The following is a 20,054-nucleotide window of genomic DNA, read 5'->3' as shown; positions in this document are numbered from 1 at the left end:
GTCTGCGGGGCTGGATGGTGGGGGTCCTGGGGTGGTGGAGGTGATGTTTGGTGGTGGGATGGTGGCTGGTGGGATGATGGGTGGTGGTCCTCATGATGCTTTCCTTCCAACCCTCCAGAGACAGTGTGGCCGGGGAGACACCCTTCCACTCCTGGCTCTACTCAGGCTCTGAGCCTAGGCTGATTTGCAGCAAGAGGGATTCAGGAAAGACTCCAGAAAGAACTTCCTGTCTGAAAAGGGTGCGAAGCAGTTTGGGGTAGGCATGGCACTGGTAGCCAAGAGGTGAGTTTGGAAGGGCGAGAACATCTCTTGCCCATATCCTATGCCCCCTGGCTGGCTCAGGTACCAGCTCACCTGGGGCATGGATGATGTGTTCCTGATGCTGCCTTTTGGCATATTCACTTCAGGATGGTGTAGGGGACGCCATTAGCCCTTATCAGGGAGGGAAACATCTCCTTCCCCAATCTTGCTAGTCCCTAGTTGTCTGGCACATATTAGGTGCTCAATAAATAGCTGTTGAATGAATAAATGATTGAAGACAGGATATGTGGAGGTGGGAAGTCTTCCTAGTCCCTCCCTGAGTGGCCACCAGCCACTGATGGACCCGATCTCATCTCCCACCCACCCCCCTAACTCCTTTCTTCACTCTTTTGTAGCCCCCCAAATTCCCCTTCTCCCCCAGCCTCTCCCTCCTGGGCTGAGGGGGAGAGGGTGGGGGCAAGGTCCCCTGGCAGAGCAGGGCTCGCTTGTTCCTTGTAAATGAAGACCATAATTAACATTAAATTAAGGTAATACAAATGAAGGCAACATAGAGGCTGACAAGATGAGCGTTTGGGGAGGCAGTGGGGAGAAGTGATTCATATTTTTAATTTACTGTACGGATGGGCCGTGTGGCTGGGGAACGGGCGGCTCGCATGGAGGGGGTGTCGCCCCGCGATGTTTGCTGGGCTCTGAGCAAGCACACAATGACTATTAAACTCAACTGTCCATATAATGGGACAGATTCGACATGACGCCCACCACAGCACCAGGAGCCTGGCCGGCCAGGCAGTAAATCCTGCCCACACAGCGCCTGCCTGTCCACCTGCCGACCTAGCCTGGCTTGGCTCAGGCCTGGCATCTGGTGGGCACAATCCCCAAGCGGCCTGAGAGGGGCCTTGGACCTGGGCCACCACAGGGGCCAAGACGGTGCAGGCTCCTTGCCCCGGCTGAGCTCAGGGCTGGGGGGCAATGGCAGGTCACATCTTGATCATGCTGGGGTGACCCTGGTATGCCCTCTCAGCACAGGCCCTTGGTGCCAGGATGCGGCTGGAGCTCTGTGGCCCCACACATGGTCTGATCCAGGAAATGAAGAGGAGACAATGGTGTCCTCTTCTAAAGAAGGGAGCGAATTGGGTCTACATTACCACCACCACAGCTCACATTTACCAAGCACCTACTATGCACGGACCCCCACCTCTGACCCATTAACTGACTCCTCACAACCAGCCTATGAAGAAGATGCTGTCCCCATTTTACACACGGGGAAACTGAAGCTGAGAGACGGGGAGTAAGTTGGCCACGGGGCCTGCCCGTAAGTGTCCACTGCCTCATCCCAGACCTCTGAACCCCAGAGCCTGAGGCTACCCCTCGATCTTGTAAACTCTGTACACAGAATGAAGGCCGGCATTCCTGGTGGCCCTCACCCACTGGACCCCGAAGCCTCAGACACAGAGCCCTCTGAGGACTCCAGTGTGGGTGCACATCATCCACCCTCCCTCCAACCAGGAGAAAGGTGTCAACAAATCCCAGGCAGGCAGGGAGGGATCCCTGCTTACTCACTCTGCAAACAGAGCCTAAAGATGCTCGTCTCTGGGATGAGAGACGCAAGTGTAATTTAGGTTTTGATATTATGAAAGTCTCGCTGCTCTAAAACAGCAGGGCACTCGGTGCCTCATTAATAAAGGATAAACTCGGAGTCTATTTACAAGGCGCTTTTTGGGGTTATTTACTCTCCAATATACATATGTAATGTTGCGCATACTTACCGCTAGGTACGGCTCATCGTTCCTGCCTGTGCCTTGGAGTTAGCCTGGGGGGGGGGGTCCCTACAGGGTGGAGAGGGTCACTGGGGAAGAGGGACTGCAGAGGGGGCCACCCCTGGGAGTAGGGAGGCTCTGTGGAAGAAGACAAGGCCCCACGGAGGGAGGGAAGTCATAGAATTTTAGAGCTGGAAGGTAGAAGGGGCAGAGGGTAGATTCCATCTGTCTCCCCTCCCTCCTCTCCCCTCCCTGAAGCTCAGCACTGTTAAAGATAAGGTACAGGCTAGGCTCCCCTTCCAGGCCCCCAGGATCTCCCTTCCAGCCCCTCCTTCTGTATCAGGCCAGGGCACGGTGGCCTCCCTCAGCAGGACCCCTACTCTGACCAGATTCTGACCACACTGGGGAAAGGCCCTGTAGTTCTGAAAGGAGGTCGGCCAATTTGTATCAGCAAGCACGTCCTGAGCAACTACTGTGCGCCTTACACCAACCCTATCTCAGCCCTGCTCACTGTGCCCAACAGTGCCTGGAGTGGGAGAGGCCTTCCCCAAACCAAGATGGAGGTTACCTCCTAGCTCCTGGTGCCACAACAGAAATGAGTTCTCTGCAGCTGCTACCTCCTTAGCCTGGACTCTATGTGCAGTATCTCAATGAAACTGCAGCCATCTTATGAAATAGGGCACTGCTTTTATCTCCATTTTATAGAGTGAACTGAGACATAGGTTAGGGAACTCACCCAATGTCATAGAATAGCCAGAAGGTGCCAGGCTGGAATTTTAACCCAGATTAGGGTTCTTACCCCCACAAGGCCTCCTCAAGAGTCCTGGGCCTTAACTGCCCATCCTGGCCCCTCTGTGAAGCCTGGGCTTCAAGCAGCCCATGGCCTCCAATGAGGATCTCTAGGCCCCATCCTCCCAGAACACATCTCCCCTCACTGATCCATTCATTTGAGTCATCGAACACCCACCATGTGCAGACTTGGGCCTGAACCTATGGTCTTGGTGAGTGTAAGCGTGTGGCAGTGGAGGCCTTGGTTGGAGACCTGGTTAGTGCACAGGAGAGCTTGGAGATAGGAATGCCCACCCATGTCCCACAGCTTAGAGTTGGAAGGTTTTCTGTGCTTGCCAGAATGTGGATGAGGAATGGGTGGCTCAGGGCCCAGCCTGGGGATGGAGAGGGGCAACAGAGCACCTCCTCCCTGGCCAGTTTGGACCAAGGAGACACCCGGTGGCATTGCCTTTTTGAAGAGAGCCCTGGGTGGAGGGATCAGAGTCTAAGCAGTCCTTTGGGAATCCCCAGGGGTCTAAAAGGACATAATCACTACTGGAATGGAGCTCACGGGCCTCAGTGAGATGAGAGCAAGTTCTTGCATTCTTCCCCACCTGAGCTGGGGGAGAGCTGACCTGGATGGTGCTGGACAGAGGGAGGATGGCAAGCAGGAGGATCTGATCCATCATTGTTGGTGAACAATGAGCCGTCACCACCCTAATTAAAGATGTAATTACAGCAAATACATTCCGGGCTGAGAATGAATGACGGATGGCAGGAAGGCACCTTGTAGCCGGCAGCCAGGACACATTGCCCCGAAAAGCTCCCTCGTCCAAGCTAGGGAACCATCCCCCTCTGCAGCACCCCGTAGCTGGCTATAGGATGTCCTGATGCCTCCTGACAGGATAGTGACAGACAGGAAGGCAGATACTGAGGCCCTGAGGGGCCAGGCAAGGGCCAGGGGCTGGGGCCTTGTTGGAGGATTGAGGGTGGAAGGAAGCCAAGGTTATTGGAGGATGGAGGGTGGAAGAGGCATGAGAGGGACTGGGCAGGTAAGTGAGCAAGGCCAGTGAGGAGCAGGTATCTCTCTGGAAGTATCACCAGAGCACAAAATAGAATTTCAAGGCATACCAGCTTGGGGAGTAATTGGGCTCATGGTCATTGATCCTTGGCCCTAGAGGGTGAGTGCAGGGGCCAGGCCAAGAGGACTCACCCTGTATAGGGTAACAACACTGGGGGATCTAGTGGGCCATACTGGATCTTAGGTCTGTCCCAGGTATCAGGGACTGGGGTGGGGGGGGTACTATCCTGAGGACTGATCTGTCCTTATATGGGGTCAGGATACCGGGCAGGGGACTGGCCACACGAAGGGAAAAGAGGTGGATTCCTCCCAGTGATCTTCAGGAGGGAAGGCCTCCAACTACCCCCTCCACACACCCCCTACCCTTACTCAGGGCCACCTCAGGAGTTGTGGGCACCAGCTGTCTGGGATGCCTGGCCTCAGGACGTCTTCCCCTACTTGGGGTCTGAGCATCTGGATTCCAAGGCCTATTTGCCCTGGGCCCCCATCCGCACTCAGGGAATAGGAAACATTGAGCACAGGATCAGGTCACTCTGGGGCCAGCCTGAGCTTGACCATCCTGGGGTCAAGGCAAGAAGGCCTGCCTAGATGGGGAGCTTGGTGGCCTCAGCCTCATCTGCTGTGGTGGCCCCTGGCCAGGGTCCCTCAGGGTGTGTGGGCTGACCCCAGGGGAGATAGGGCTGGGAGGGCAGGCAAGGAGGAGCCCAGGCAGGCAGGCAGAGGGGAGGGAGGGAAGGCCACTGACAGCAGAACAAATGCTTGTAATTTTATAACCAATCTCAGCGTGTCCGTGGGGGGCCGTTTGCGTCTCCACTCAGGACCAATCAGCCTGACAGAGCTATGAGTCTGCCTGAGTGAATGTGAGCAGCTTCCCCCCCCAACACCACTTACTGCAATCTCATTACCCGCCCAGCCCAAGACTGGCCAGAGCTGAGGGGCGGCAGGGAAGGGGGCTCCAGCCTGCGCTGGGGCAGAGCCGGGCCAGAAGCAGGGCTGGGACTGGGGCCAGGAGGGCAGGGTGGGTGGCCTTGGAGGTCTAGGGGCTCAGGGGGAGGAGGGCGGGAGGCAGGTTCAGGAAACATTTACTAAGCACCCACTGGTGGCTGAGCATGTAGGATACGGATAGGGCACAAACACCTGCCCTCAAGGGGCTTGCAGTCCGCTAGGCACAGATGGAAAGATTGCAGAGGGATGGGCCCTGGTGAAAGCGGAGATGGAGAGATGGGAGGGACAGAGCCCCAGAACAGAGCTGGCACGGGGCAAGTGGTGGGAAGGAGGGAGGGGTAAGAAAATCAAGGGAGAAGGAACCAGAGGAACCTCAGTGGTGCACGCAGAGCCCGGGGCAGAGGGGTACAGGGCCTGGGAGAGAAATGCCCACCTGGGAAGAGAGGAGGTCGGCCAGGAGGAGCTGGCTGGGCAGTGGTGGATATTAAAGGACGGCCTTGCTGGATATCTGGCTCTGGGGATGGCTATGTGCCCATTAGTCTCTCTAATTGTCAAAAATCTAATTTAGTGTCTGGAGCCAGGGCCGGCCTTGGGTTAAATGGAGGGAGGCAGGCCTAGCCATAAATCTGCCCTCCCAGTCTGGGCTGGTGCTAATTCTGCAGTTAAGTGAGGGGGTGAAGAGGGCAGCAAGACGGGACAGGGAGGGTTCTGGAGAGGGGCTAACTTTGACCCTGCATGCCAGCCCCCATGTGCCAAGTCAGAGCCAGGCTGGAGGGCTTGCCTAGGCTCACTTGGATCACGCAGGGGAAGTGCCTCAGCTGTGTGATGAGCTCAGGACTAGAGTCCTCTCAGGGTCTGTGTGGCTGGGATTATAAACCCATCAGCCCTTCCTCGTCCCGGACCCACTCTGGGTCTATGTGGGTGCAGCTCCTGCAAAGTGACCGGTAGGAAGGTTACACTTGCTAATAACATAGTGAGCCTTTGGTGAGGAAGGGGGCGTGGAGACTCACACCATGTGACCAAGCTACCGGTCATCCTGTTCACCAGGTGACCACTAGCAATAGCCTTGGTGTGGGCCTTTCGTTACTGGGGAGAACACAAGCCCTGGGGCGGCCTAGCCTCTCCTTCCCTGGCTCACTCCAAACAAGGTGCCCGGACAGACTGGCACAGTACCTGAGGGCCTCATGTGTCCTTAGGCAGGGGAAGCTCTCCACCTGGGCTTGGTAATGACCTCACTCCCCTCAGAGCTGCTAATTGAAAGCAAGGGGTGTGGCAGGCGCAGCAGGAAACGTTTGGGGACTGAGAGGGTTCCCTGAGAGGCTCCGCTTCCACGGGGGGAGGAAAACAATTTCTCCTGGCTTCAGCTCCATCTCACCAGGCACCCACCCGGCCTCTCCCGCTGCTAACGAAGTGCCTTTAATTAGCAGCCTAATAAAATGCTCTTAAGTGGCAAGAGCCAATCAGGGGGAAGAGAGGTCTCCTCCCTTAGTCATTGCTGATGGTGGGGCAGCTCTAGGTTTCAAAGGGAGAGGGATTCCAAGCCCAGTCTCGCTCTAGGACACAGTGACTTCAGCGCTGAGTCTTCCAAGGGCATGCCCTACAAGACCCCAGCCTTCTTGACACTGGTTTGAAGGTGAGACCCATAAAATCCAGGCCCAGCCTCTGCTCACTTTTGGGCTCAGGAGCCTAGCTGGTTACAACTGACCAGTGGCCTGGTCTCTGTGGGCTCCTCCCTCCCTGTCCTTAGTAGTTTGGCAGGAAACTCAAGTGTGGTCTCAGGCAATGTGAGGAGGCCCCCTTTTTGCTGCTCAGGTTCCCCGCCTGCAAAATGCCGGTGCACCTGAGGCTCTGACGGGTCTCCAGTTCTAGCAGTGTAGTTCTGCACTTGGGGCCCTGATATCTAACAGTCTGAGAGAGCTCTCAGGAGCACAGTCTCAGTCTAGGTATAAGCACTGAGATCACAGGCTGACAGATCCAAGGAGTCTAGTCAAACAGGGAGGAGGACGACCTCTAAAAGCTCCCAAATGTAAAGCAAGAGGGAGTAGAGTCCATCATGCTTATAACCTTGTACCCTTCTCCCAAGATTTTCTTTTTCTCCCCCCGAGGTTTTGTTTAAGGAGAGAAAGGGATGGGTTCACCTGGAGAAGCAGTTTTGCCCCAGATGGCCAATGCTTCCGGTCGTGAGATCGTGTCCCATGTTGGGCTCTGTGCTGGGTGGTGCTGAGCCTGCTTGGGATTGTCTCTCTTCCTCTTCTCTCCCTCCTCATGTACACGCTCTCTCAAAAAAAAATTTTTTTTTAGATTTTAAGTAATCTCTAAACCCAACGTGGGGCCTGAACTTAAAACCCCAAGAACAAGAGTTGCATCGTCTACCGACTGAGACAGCCAAGCACTCTGCCCCACTCCCTTCATTTTTGTAGTTTGTTGGGAGTTTCTCTGGAAATTGCTCCTGAATGTGAGCTCACCTCTCCTGAAACTGACTGAAGGGGATGCAGGGGAAACCTGTCCTCTCACCCACTAAGGAGGCAGAGGAAAACCTAAGTTCTAGGCTCAGGCTGGGATAGGGCAGGCTGAGGCCATGGTGACCAGTTCCCAAATTAGGTGTCACTTTGGAACACTGTCTGCCAAGGGTCCCATAATTATTCACACCATTTGGCCCTGACTTCTCTAAATGTTGTTTTCTCACATCAGATTATCTTAAAAGGTATCTGTGCATGCCCTCAATTTGTATATCGAAACTCATTGTCCTCTTGATGTTGGGGCAAAGAGACAAGACACTTAGAAAACTCGCTTTAATCTTATATTTGTAATTTAAGTTACTTTTTTTTTTCTGAACAGTTAAAAAAAAAAAAAACACCAGAACACACTATTTTACCATGATCCTAGGTTGTGAACATATTGGTACCTTGACTACATATCACGATAACATAACCACAGAAGTCAAAGCAGTCAGTACTTAGGAGTCTAGAGAACAGAGGGCTGAGCCAATCAAAAGCTCTCAGGGAAGCTCACACTCGTCAGGCAGGCCTGCCCCATAGCTGAAGTCCAACGAACATCCCTCAGAACAGTCTGAATGGGCTTGAGTGATTTGGGAAGGTGTTAGTTTCCTTGGTACCCAAAGGTCTAACCCTCCTTGTTGGTCTTTTCCTTCAGTGTCCAAGAGGAGAAAAGGATAGAGGGGAAGGGACGCTTTATAATGCCATTTACTGCACTGATCCTTAAATACACACATAGCCAACCAGGAGCTGAGAGAGCCAGCTGGGTGGGCTGGAGAGCACATCTTTTAGAGGTCATCTAATTTTCTAAATTTCTCCAGGAAATTTTAGATCATAGGTATTCAACTTCCAACAGAAGAGGTTTCCGGGAAGTTCCACTGGAAATCAGGCAGCCATAATCGTGCTTTTTTGGTTTCTCTCCTCAGTTCCAAGGATTCTGAAGTCACAAATGAAGTACAGATAAAAACAGCAAGAAGCAAAACTCAGCTTTATTACCCTGGAGACGGCTATCTTTCTGGCACTGATTATGTTGAGACAATGGTAAAGTAAGAGGCTCTGCTCGGTCAGTGATCAGCCCAGGGAGATTAACTCAGCCTGCAGGCTTTGGGTGTGCTTGTTACAAGCGAAGAGTTATTCTAGGAGAGAAAAGAGGAAGGCAAAGAGAAGCAAGGGCACCTTTTCATGTTGTCCAGTTCTCGGAAAGTCTGTCCAACTCATCCAAATAGGGAAGGAGATCGGAAATGTGGATTAAAGTGATAGGGTAAACCTGATCATCAAAGAGCATGATGGTCACAGGTGGTGGGTATCTAAGCATCCCCTTTTCCGCCAGGAAGTACTTTTGGATTCCTCCAGAGTTAAGCTTGCAGCCTAGGCTCTCAGGCCTGCACTATTCTGGGTTGGATGGCTTGCACTTCAGGCAGGAAGGTATTACCATCTAAAGTAAATGGAAGATGCCAAGAAGGTCAACAATACCGAGGTATCTAATCTACTTTTAGGAAGGAGAAAAAACCGCCCTAATTATTTCCAATATCCACCCCCCTCCACCCCAAGTCCTTGGTTTCCATGTACAATCAAGTGCTAAGTAAAGAGTAGACCAACCACAGCTGCTCTGACCAATGGGTACCAGAAGGCAGCAGGGGAGAAGAGTGCATATTTTCTTCTCTTCAGCTTATGACTTTACAAAAGAAAAATAAAAAGGATTTTTCTTACTCAAGCAGAAAACAGAATGATTTAGGGGTCCCAGGGTTTTTTCTAGTTCAGAAGCAAGTTATGAGGGCCAGACTTTATTACATGTCAATAGAGTTCAGAGAGTCCTGTCTCTGAAGTTTCTGGTGAAGAGTCACCAGAAAAAATCTTGCCAAGGGACAAGTGTAAAACGCCTCCCATTCACAATCCATGTCCACTTTCAAATTGCACAGAACAAAGGAAAAGGATGTTCTCAGCAGTGAAAATACACACACGTGCAGCAAGGCATGCTGGTTTTGTCCAAGCAGCCCCAGTGTGACTGGAGAGCTCCCACGTGCCCAGAGAGCTCCTGGGTGCAGGTGCGTGCACTCGCTCCTTGTGTGCCCGCCTTTGAAGGGGCTTCCTCCCATCTTTATGAAACAGTTCTTTCAGGCCCATGCTGGAATTTTAGTGAGAAGAGACTAAGCTACAATGGAGACATGGCGTTTCTGAGTCAAGAGACTCCTTTAGCTCCTTTTCTACCATTCCTTTCAATGTGTTGAGACTTTCTTTGTTTCTCTTTTCTTTTTAAAAAGGTCAAACTTTACATTTATTCTAGCCCAGTTGGGGATTAGTGATAATCAATTCCCACTGAAATCATGCAGAGATGGTAAGTGGGGTTTACCTTCTCTGGAAATGAACTTCTACTTACCTGATTATTTCTTCTACAATGAACTGGTAAATGACCCCCAGAGCTGAGAAATGTGACTGACTCAGTTTTTCAGACCACTTCACTTCATTCCCATTTCCATCAGCAGCAGAGGACAACTTGGAGAATATCCTCGATGGAGCTAATGGCTCCAGACTGCAGGGTCCACTCTCGATCTCATTTATGATGTACTGGACAAGCCTCAAAACAATCTAAGAAACAATCTACCTTAAAGTGAACCTAGATGGGAGAGCAAAACCCCGGGCACCAATGAATATTCAACAGCTCCCACGTTTAAATAGCAGCATATAATAGAAGGGCTAGTAAAGTTATGGCTATTGGACAATATTTTCAAACAGCTTGAAATCCATGCCTCTTTAATGCCTGACCTGTGTGTTATTCGGGGCTGATGGCCCTCTGCCTCACCTGTAGCAAAATCCTTAACCAAGCAAAAAGCCAAAAAGTCAACACAACAGACAAGGAACTCTGATGATGGCTAAATAGAAAACATTTCTCTGTAGCATTTGGGTAGCTGGGAAGGGAATTATACTCAGAAAGTATTTCCCAGGCAAGGACATATTACACTGGGAAGTAGTTTCTGAATATAACCTGGAACCAAAAGCTTAAAAGCACTCATGAAGTCAGAAAGGGAAAATGCATATACATAACTTGCCTCCCAATATGTAATAACAACATTCAGTCAAATCAGGAGGGAAGAGTGAACATGGCTTTCTCTTCCTCTTCCCTTTGCTAAACTAAAAGTGGTCTGGCTTTGAGGTCACCTGCAACTGCCTCCTGTTCTGATGTTTCTACAGCAGCTGGTTTAAAAGGGGCTTTTACTCAACTGCTTTGATTAGGAACAGAAACGACAGGCCTGACTGCTCAGCTTCCAAGGGAAACTAGAGACGGCGGTGTGGCACTGGGCCTGTGATGTGTGCGCCCATGCCACACAAGATGGCTGGGGCAGCTCCATGCCCGCCCTGGGAAACACGCTGGGCACATGCTGATAGTATACCCTGTGTTCCCAGGTTGGGGTGGCACATGTGCCCTGCACCTGATGCCCATACAGCTGCCTTTCAAGTGGCCAGGTTGGCCTGGCTCTTGCTGAGGTCCATTTGTTTATGTTGCTTACCAACATCCAGAGAAATTTTATTGGTTGGGGAGAGTGGAGAGTTAAATAAGGCCGGAGGAGGAAGAAAAGGAAAGAGAAGGCAGTGTCTGCCCCGTTAATAAACCCTGTGTGCCAAACTTCACCCTGATCCTCTTTTTGGCAACTCTGCCCTTTTGTAAATATGGGATTTGGGAAATGCGTGAAGAAGGTTCTACAGTGCAAGGTTGAGATGATTAGCTTGCTTTTTGAGAGATGATATTTACTGTTCTAAATGAGAAAGAAATCCACTTTTAACCCTGACCACTTCTTCAGCTGCTTTGATCGTGATCTTGGCAAAGATATCGGCGCTGGGTGCTCACAGACCCTGATGAGCAAATCAGAGATGTGAGCCATTATGCAGAATGCACCCAGCAACTGGCTCCGGCCATTTCAAACCTTTCTTTAGGCTGAGCCTTACCAGTGATTTAAGATGAAGTACAATGCTTTTTATTACACATCTAATTGTTAATGAGAGGAAATGTAATCAGCAACTCCTTTCCACACTCTACATGGAATCGAGGAGACTGCTGAGTCCAGAAAAGAGGCAGCCATTGATGGAGCCCAGGCAATTTCTGCCCCCCCACCCCACACCGTTTTTGGAGGGGGTTGGTGTTAGAAGAAGAGAGAAGAGTTGCAAATACGATGGGGGTACCTTCTAAGAACCCACTGCTGCCACATGGGGTCATCTGCAGCAAAAGCTTGGGTTTGAAATTTTGACCGAACAGCATTTAGCTCTTCCAGGTGTGGCATTTTCTCGCTGATTTGCCTCATGTTAACTGAGATTACTCTCTTCATACTCTTTCTTCTCAGGTGGCGCAGAAAAAGGCTGAAGGGGGGCGGGGGAGGAGGGGACGAGGGACAGAAACAGAGAAAGAGATGAAAGGAAAGAGGCCCAGATCTTCCAGTGTGGATTCTCGTTTTCTCTCTTTCTTTCTTGCCCCAAAGGCCGTAAGACAGCTGTCTCCTCTTAAGCACAGTGGGGCTGGGCTGATCCTGCCAGGTGCTGGGCATTCCTGCAGTTCACAGGGAGAAACTGGGTGCTGTCTGGCTTGAAGTTGTATCCCCTGTCCCCTAGAAGTTGGTCTCCCAGAAGGCTATATAGGGAAACTAGTTCTTCTGCTTAACAGCAAGGCAAGAGAGATTCTGGCAAAACACTAAATATATTTATAAGTCATCTTTGTCTGGAACCAAATGAGGAAAAACAGGTGCAGAGAGGAAAGGAGGAGGGAGGTGAGGTGAGGTTTAAAAGTTCCAATCATTCACAAAAGATAAAAGACATCTTCTGATAGCAGCACGGAAGCAGTCAGCTGTGCTGAGTAGACCATCCTGGGTCGACTGCAGACCAACTGTGTCCCAACAGGAGTCTCAAATCCCCGTTCCTCGGCTAGTCCGGGGAAGTGGGTAGTAGTTTGATTGTTACTGTTGTTGCTCATCCTGGTATTGGCAGATATGTTAAATACCGCAACTTTAATGAGTCCTGTGTGAAAACAGAGCACAGAGTCATTAGTCCCTTTCCCTACGTTTCTCACTTGCTCTGAGAGAGAAGAATATTAACTCAGCTGTCAATTGGGAGAAAGGCTCAGAGGTCCTTCCTAACACCTGCTCTCTGCCCATGCCAAGCAGGAGCTTCTGTCAAAGGCTACGTAGCCTGCCTGGTGACATGGTGGGGCTCACTGACATGCCCAGGGCCCCAGCGCTCGTGCAGGGTAACTCTGATGCCTTGAGATTAAGAGTGACTCTGGTGGGTATATCATCAAGCTCTCACCCGCTCCCTGTAATGGTGCAGTAGATGAGGCTGGCTCTGAGGTTCTGGCCCCGAGTGGCCAGAAGCACAGCCGTGCCACCAGCATGAGTGGGGCAGCTGGGTGAAGCTGTCTGGCCACTTGGCTGGAGGGCCCCAGCAGAACAGATGAAAGTCTGATTGTTAGAAATGTGCATTGGATGGGCTTCTGGTACCTTCAAGGCCAGATGCGTAGGTGGTGGCTGGTAATGTGGCATGGAGATTAAGACAGAGGTTGGGACTAGAGATATAAGTTTGAGAGTCATCTACATTGAGATGAGAGCTGAGAAAAGGCAACCAAAACAGGAAGCTTCAAAAAGTAAGAAAAGCCCGAGACACACTCTTCGGTGATGTCTGTGTTTTAGGGGTGAGGGGAGACAGGAGACATAATCAGAGAACCAGGAAGAATATTTTAAGTGGCAAAATGCCACAGCAATCCAATGAAGAGAAAATTTTGGCAAAAGGAGGGGACAGGTACATGACAATTATAGTATTACTAACAATGACCACTTCTTACTGAGGGCTTGTTCTATGCTTGGCACTGTGCTAAGCTCTAAGCATTTTACATATGACATTTCAAGGCAATCCTCACAACAGCTCTGTGAGATAGGGATTGCAACCCATCTTACCAATAAGGAGTCTGAGGCTCTGGAAGTTGCTTGCCCAGGGATTTTCACCTAGGCCTGCCTGTGTGATTTGGCTGAGGGATAGGAAGCAGCATGTCCTCTGTGAGAGCAGCGAGCGATGAAGTGAGCCCAGCAGGGGCACGGACCACCCCACTTAGAAGAACCACTATGAAAAGATGTGTAGTAAAGTGTACTAAATCTGTACTTCTGCCATAGAAGTGAGGTAGGCATAGGGAATAAGAAACCATAACGACAGCAACACTGCCCAGGAGTGCAGCTTTCCTAGCCCAATGATAGCCTGATGAATGGATCTGAACTGCCTGACACTGGGTGCGATCTGAATATACCATAACATAGGATGTTCTCCTGTTGCACAGGAAGGTTGCAGACTCGAGTGGGAGAGTACCCAGAGTTCTCACCAACTGCAGAGCTACTTGCAAGGTCAAAAGACAGTTCTTTTCTTTTTTGGAGGGCATGAGGAGGGGGGATGACGATAAAAAAGCCACTTTTTATAATCCAATGACACTGACAAAGCAGAGCTGTGAGAAATCAGCCAAAAGATGTCACCAAGAAAATTTTCCACTCACACATTATTTACTTGGTTTAAAGGGTCTCTGTTACAGGAACTGGTTTGATATGGGAACTACAAAGTCATAGGCTTATGGGTCATTACTCTTAGTTTTGAAATGGATTCAAATCTCATTTTATTGCCTTAACAATCCTATCAGATAACTGGGGTGGGAATTATTCATTCTACTAACATAAGGACCATCCAGATCTAGTTCAACAATCACCTAGAACTGAGAGGTTAGCTACCTTGATGAAAGACAGCGTCCAATATGCAGCCCCAGCCCTGTCTCATGTTATTGGCTTTACCTGCTTAACAGGAATTGTAGAGATAAAGGGCGAGAGAAGGCTCTATGAACTAGCAACACCTTACAGCCAATATTCCTACCCACCGTGCTATGTACACAATTCTTTTTCATACCTGGGCAAGTATGAGGTCACTGTATGATTATTTATCTGGAGATATAGGTGTATGTTCGAGAAGGGGAGCGGGGGGGTTCAGCTTGGGCAGCTGGATCATTTAGGAAGTCCCAGATGAGGATTGTGTCATCATGTGAACTACTGACAATCTGGAATTCATCAAACTGGAGTCGGAAAACTCTTCCAGAATGCTCCTAAAGCAGCAGAAACAAAAACTTTTGAACTACTCAAAATCAAAAGGACACAAATTCAGCAACATGTCAAAAGGAGACTATGGTATGATGATATTTTTCTCTAATATTTAGCTGTTTCAAGAACACAGAGAAAAAGTAATTTGGATTAAAGGCACAACGGAAAAATCAAATATTGGTCAGCTGATTTTGTACAAAGTTACATTCACTACAGCTGAGCCATGTCAAAGAGTATGCTGGTTTCTCACTGCTACCTCTCCTTGGTTTAGGCTGAACGAGAACATTCCTCAGTACCTACCTGGCCTTATCCTCTTTCTGTATCTGCTGGATCCTTCTACGGTCAGAGGCCAAGGATGGATGAGCAGTAATATGAGGCACGCTGGGAAATGGTTTATCAACAAATTCTCCCCAATTTGTAAAAGCATTCGCGTATTTTCATGATGTAAAAATTCCTACAGTGGCTAATTTCAAGCTACCCATGTGAGGTCAACTGGCTTGCAAAACTCATGAAAATTTAAGTGCTCTCATGGCCCTTATTCAATACTACCTTCACCCCAATGCTTTCATTATCAATTCGTTTTTTTGTTTGTGAATTATATATATATATAAATGCATATATATTTTTACTCAACAGTGCAAGATTCCTCTTTGTTACTGCATGGAATGTTCGTTTTCTAAATTACTGGTTGGCATTTCATTATTTGAACACACTACAATTTATCTTTTCTCCTGTGGTGGACATATGGCCTGACCTAGTTTTGGCTATTTAATAAAGCTATTATGAACATTTATGTCCATGTTTTTTTGATGGATACATGCTCTCATTTCACCTGGGTAGACAGAGCTGCTGGGCCACAGAGGAGGTAGGTTTGGCTTTAGCGGGTACAGGGAAATAGTTTTATGAAAGTTGTGCCAGTTTATACTGCCGCCAGCAGTGTGTCAGAGTTCCGGCTGCTCCACATCTTCCAGCAAACTGATACTGTCAATCTTTTTAATTTTAGCCATTCTGGTAGGTGAATAGTGGTTTTTTATAAGAGTTTTAATTTGCATTTTTCTTTATGAAGTTGAGGAAGTTCCCCTCTATTCCTAGTTTGTTGAGAATTTTTATCATGAATGGATACTGGATTCTGCTAAATATCTTTTCTGCATCTACTGACATAACCACGTGATTTTTCTTCTTTAGCTTTTTGATGTGATGGATTAAATAGTTGATTTTTAAAAAAATATTAAACCAGTTTTGTATACCTGGAATAAATACCACTAGGTCATACATAGTGTACATTTTTAATACACTGTTGAATTCAATTTGTTAATACTTTGATGAGGTTTTTTAAAAGAGTTACTTCATTTTATTGGCTTATACTACTACTTTTTAAATAAGTACAGAGATTTTCTTTATTGTGAAATCACTAAATGTAAGGACAGTGACAAGACTACACTTAGATCTTAAGCAAACAGTTTAAGACATTACCAAAAACTCCTGCCTAATAAACTCATATTAGTCATACAATTGTGTTTGCCATTACATTAGCATTTTTAAAAAATATTTTATTTTGGGGGCGCCTGGGTGGCTCAGTCGGTTAAGCGTCCGACTTCGGCTCAGGTCATGATCTCACGGTTCGTGGGTTCGAGCCCCGCGTCGGGTTCTGTGCTGACAGCTCAGAGCCTGGAGCCTGTTTCGGATTCTGTGTCTCCCTCTCTCTCTCTCTGACCCTCCCCAATTCATGCTCTGTCTCTCTCTGTCTCAAAAGTAAATAAACGTTAAAAAAAAAATAAATAAAAAAAATATTTTATTTTGAATTATGGTAAAAACCACATAAAATTTACCATCTTACCTATTTATCGTTAAGTGTGTAGTTCAGTATTGTTAAGTACATTCACAATGTTGTACAATCAACATCCAGAACTTTTTCATCTTGCAATACTGAAACTCTATACCCATTGAACAACAACCCCCTATCTCTTCCCCCTCCCCCCAACCCCTGGCAACCACCATTCTACTTTCTGGGTTTGATCACCTGTAGATACTTCATGTAAGTGCAATAATATAGTATTTTGTCTTTTTGTGACTGGCTTGTTTCAATTGAAATAACGTCCTCACATTTTATTCATGTTGTAGCATGTGACAATATATCCTAAGGCTGAATAATATTCTACTGTACATATATATACACTACATTGGTTTATTCATTCATCTGCTGATGAATACCTGGGTTGCTTCCACCTCTTGGCTACTGCGAATAATACTGATATGAACTGCATATGCGTGAGATTCTGCTTTCAATACTTTTGGATATATACACAGAAGTGGGAGTGCTGGATCATATGGTAATGCTATCTTCAATATTTTGAGAAACCCCATACTGCCTTCCATCGAGGCTGCACCATTTTACGTTCTTCACAAGAAGTAAATGAGCTCATAGATGAGCATCTGTGTTCATGAGACAGGCTCATCTGTACTTTTCTTGTAATACCTTTGTTTGTTTTTGGTATGAGGGTCATGCTGCCCTCACAGAAGGAGTTACAAAGTATTCACTCTGCTTCTATCTTTTGTAAAAGATTGTGAAGAATTGGTATTAATTCATTCTTAAAAATTTGGTAGAATTCACCAGTTAACCCATCTGGGCCTGTGCTTTCTGTTTTGTAATTATTATTCTATTATTAATTATTGATTAAATTTAATACGTTTAGTCCCATTCAGATTGTCTATTTCTTCCTATGTGAGTGGTGGAAGATTATACCTTTCGAGGAATTGGTCCATTTCATCTAGGTTATCAAATTTGGGGGCACAGAGTTGTTCACAGTAGTCCCTGATTATTATCCTTTTAATGTTCATGGGATCTATAGTGATACAAAATTAGGTTTAACATTTCGATGCACATAAAAGCAGTTATACAAAATCCATTCCCAATAAAAACTCTCAGCAATCTAGGAACACAAAGAAACTTCCTAATCAATGGGTATCCACAAATATATACATGTATGTATATACATATATACAAAATATATACATATATACAAGATACATATACAAAATATAAATATATGTATACACACACACAGACCACACAATGGTAAAAGACCAACTGTCTTTTCCCCAAGATAAGGACATCTACACTTCCCAATTCTTTTGACACTGTACTGAAGGTCTTAGTACAAAACAAGAAAGAGAAATGAAAGGCACACAGATCATAAAAGAAGTAAAAGTGTATTTTGATATACTTGTAATGAACAGTTTAGAAATTAGAAATTTTAAATACCTCCCGAAACTTTAAAAAATACTATTTATGATGGCATTAAAATTACAAAACACTTAGGGATAAATATGACAAAAGATGTGTCAGACCTTTATTTACCCTGAAAGGTATAAAAAACACTGTTGGAGAAAATTTTAAAGACCTAAACAAATGGAGAGATATACTGTGTTCATGGAACAGAAGACTCTGTGTTGTTAAGAAGTCAATTTTCTCCAAACTGATCTAGATTCATCACAATCCCAAGTGAAAATCTCAGCCCTTTTACTTTTTTTTTGGTTGTTGAAATTGGCAAACAGATTCTAAAATTCACATGAAAATTCAAAGGACCCAAAAAATTTTGAAAAGGAGCGAAGTTGAACGACTTACACTACCTGACATCAAGAGTTAATAAAAAGCTGCAGTAACCAGGAGAGCATGATACTGGCAAAAAAAAGACCAATGGAACTGAAAGGGTCCATAAGTAGACCCACACATATATGGTCAATTGATTTTTGATAAAGCTGCAAAGGCGATTCAGAGGATTGTCTAAATAGTGCTGGAACAACTGGATATGAACTTCGATCCGTATCTGTACCATCTACAAAAATGAACTCAAAATGAATCACAGACCAAAATGTAAAGCCTAAACTACAGAAATTTTAGAAGAAAACACAGGGGAAGATCTCCGTGACACTGGATTAGGTAAAGATTTTTTTTTTAAGATATAACTGCAAATAATACAATCCATAATGGAAAAAGTTGATACACTGGACTTAATAAAAATGAAGAATCTCTGTTTTTCAAAAGATACTTTTAAGAGAATGAAAAACAAAGCATGGACTGGGAAAATATATGTATGCATCACGTATCTCCTAAAGGACTTGTATCTTGAATAAGTAAAAGAAATCTCAAAACTCACTAAGAAAACCAGTCAATTAAAAAAAATTACCAAAGGATTCAAAACAGATACTTCACCAAAGCAGACATACAGATGGCAAATAAATGCATGAAAAGATGCTCAACATTATTAACATTAGGTATGTGCAAATTAAAATCACAATGACGTACCACAATATACTATTAGAATGATTCAAAAAGACTGTACTAAGGATTAGTGAGGATGTGGAGTCACTGGAACTCTCATGCACCACTGCATGATACAACTGCTGTGGAGAACAGTTTGGCAGTTTCTAAAAATATGAAACATATGACTTAACTATTCTGCTCCTATGAGTTGCCTTAGAGAAACCAAAGCATATGTTCATTTTATTGTACATAAATGTTTATAGAAACTTTATTTATGATAGCCCCAAACTGGAAACAACCCACATTTTCATCATCCAGCAAAAGGATAAAGAAATTATGGTATAACCATGCAATGGAGTACTACTCAGCAATTTTTAAAAAGAAATTAACTATTGACACAAATCAATGACATGTAATTAGGCTTAATGAAAACAGACAAAAAAGAATACATACTGTGTGATTTCATTTATAAAAGTTAGAAAATGCACACAAATCAATACTGACAGAAAGCAGATCAGTGGCTGCCTGGGGACTAGAATAGCAGGAAGTGGGGTGGGATGGGAAGAAGAGATTACAGAGGGGGCACGAAGATATGTTCACCATCTTGGCAGAAGTGGATGGTCTCACTGGTATGTACCTATGTCAAAGTTTATTAAGTTGTGCACTTTAAATATGTCCATTGTATTGTATGTTGATTACATCTCAATAAATCAGTTTTTAAAAACGTAATAAGGCAACTCAATAAATAAATGAGGACAAGATTTGAACAGACACTTCATAAAAGAAGATAAGCAAATAAGAAGATGTTCTACACCATTAATTATCATAGAAATGCAAATTAAAACTACAACCACTACACACCCACTCAGACTACTATAATTCTTAAAAAAACTGACAATACTGAGTATGGTCAAGGATGTGGAAAAATGGGACTCTCATACTAAGTCAATGGAAATACAAAATGGTTTGCATTTGTGAATTCTCAAAATGGCACTTTGGGAAACAGCTTGGTAGTTTCTTGTAAATTTAACACACACTTATCATAGGACCCAGAAATTGCACTCCTACTCTCTGGGTATTTACCCAAGAGAAATGAAAACAGTATATATACACAAAAATCTGTATGGAAATATTGTCAGCATCACCCCAAACTGGAAGCATTCCAAATGTCCTTAAACTGGTGAGCAATTAAACAAACTGGCTCATCCACACAATGGACTACTACTCAGCAATACAAAAAAAAAAAGCACTAAAACATGCAACAACATGAATGAATCTAGAATGAAGTGAAAAAAGCCAAATGCAAAAGCTACATACTATATGATTTACTTGATATGACATTCATAAGATAGCAAAACTATTAGGAAGAAATCAGAA

General features: G+C 46.1%; 1 protein-coding gene across 1 annotated transcript in view; it reads right to left on the bottom strand.

Annotated features, from left to right (window-relative positions):
* Positions 1-7,604: 7,604 nt before the first annotated feature.
* BTRC (beta-transducin repeat containing E3 ubiquitin protein ligase) overlaps positions 7,605-20,054 on the bottom strand; it is a 181,997-nt gene continuing 169,547 nt past the window's right edge. The window contains exons 13-14 of the mRNA XM_047073328.1: positions 14,226-14,418; positions 7,605-12,308 (exon numbers count right to left, since the gene is read on the bottom strand). Of these exons, the coding sequence (XP_046929284.1) occupies positions 14,257-14,418 (162 nt within the window). The 3' untranslated portion in view covers positions 7,605-12,308; positions 14,226-14,256. The remainder of the gene's footprint in view (positions 12,309-14,225; positions 14,419-20,054) is intronic.

Source organism: Lynx rufus, unplaced genomic scaffold (assembly GCF_022079265.1).
Source record: "Lynx rufus isolate CCGP_SWC_20201006 ecotype Redwood Valley unplaced genomic scaffold, mLynRuf1.p SCAF_11, whole genome shotgun sequence".
Classification (NCBI taxonomy): Eukaryota; Metazoa; Chordata; class Mammalia; order Carnivora; family Felidae; genus Lynx; species Lynx rufus.
This window is presented reverse-complemented; position numbering and strand designations above follow the sequence as displayed.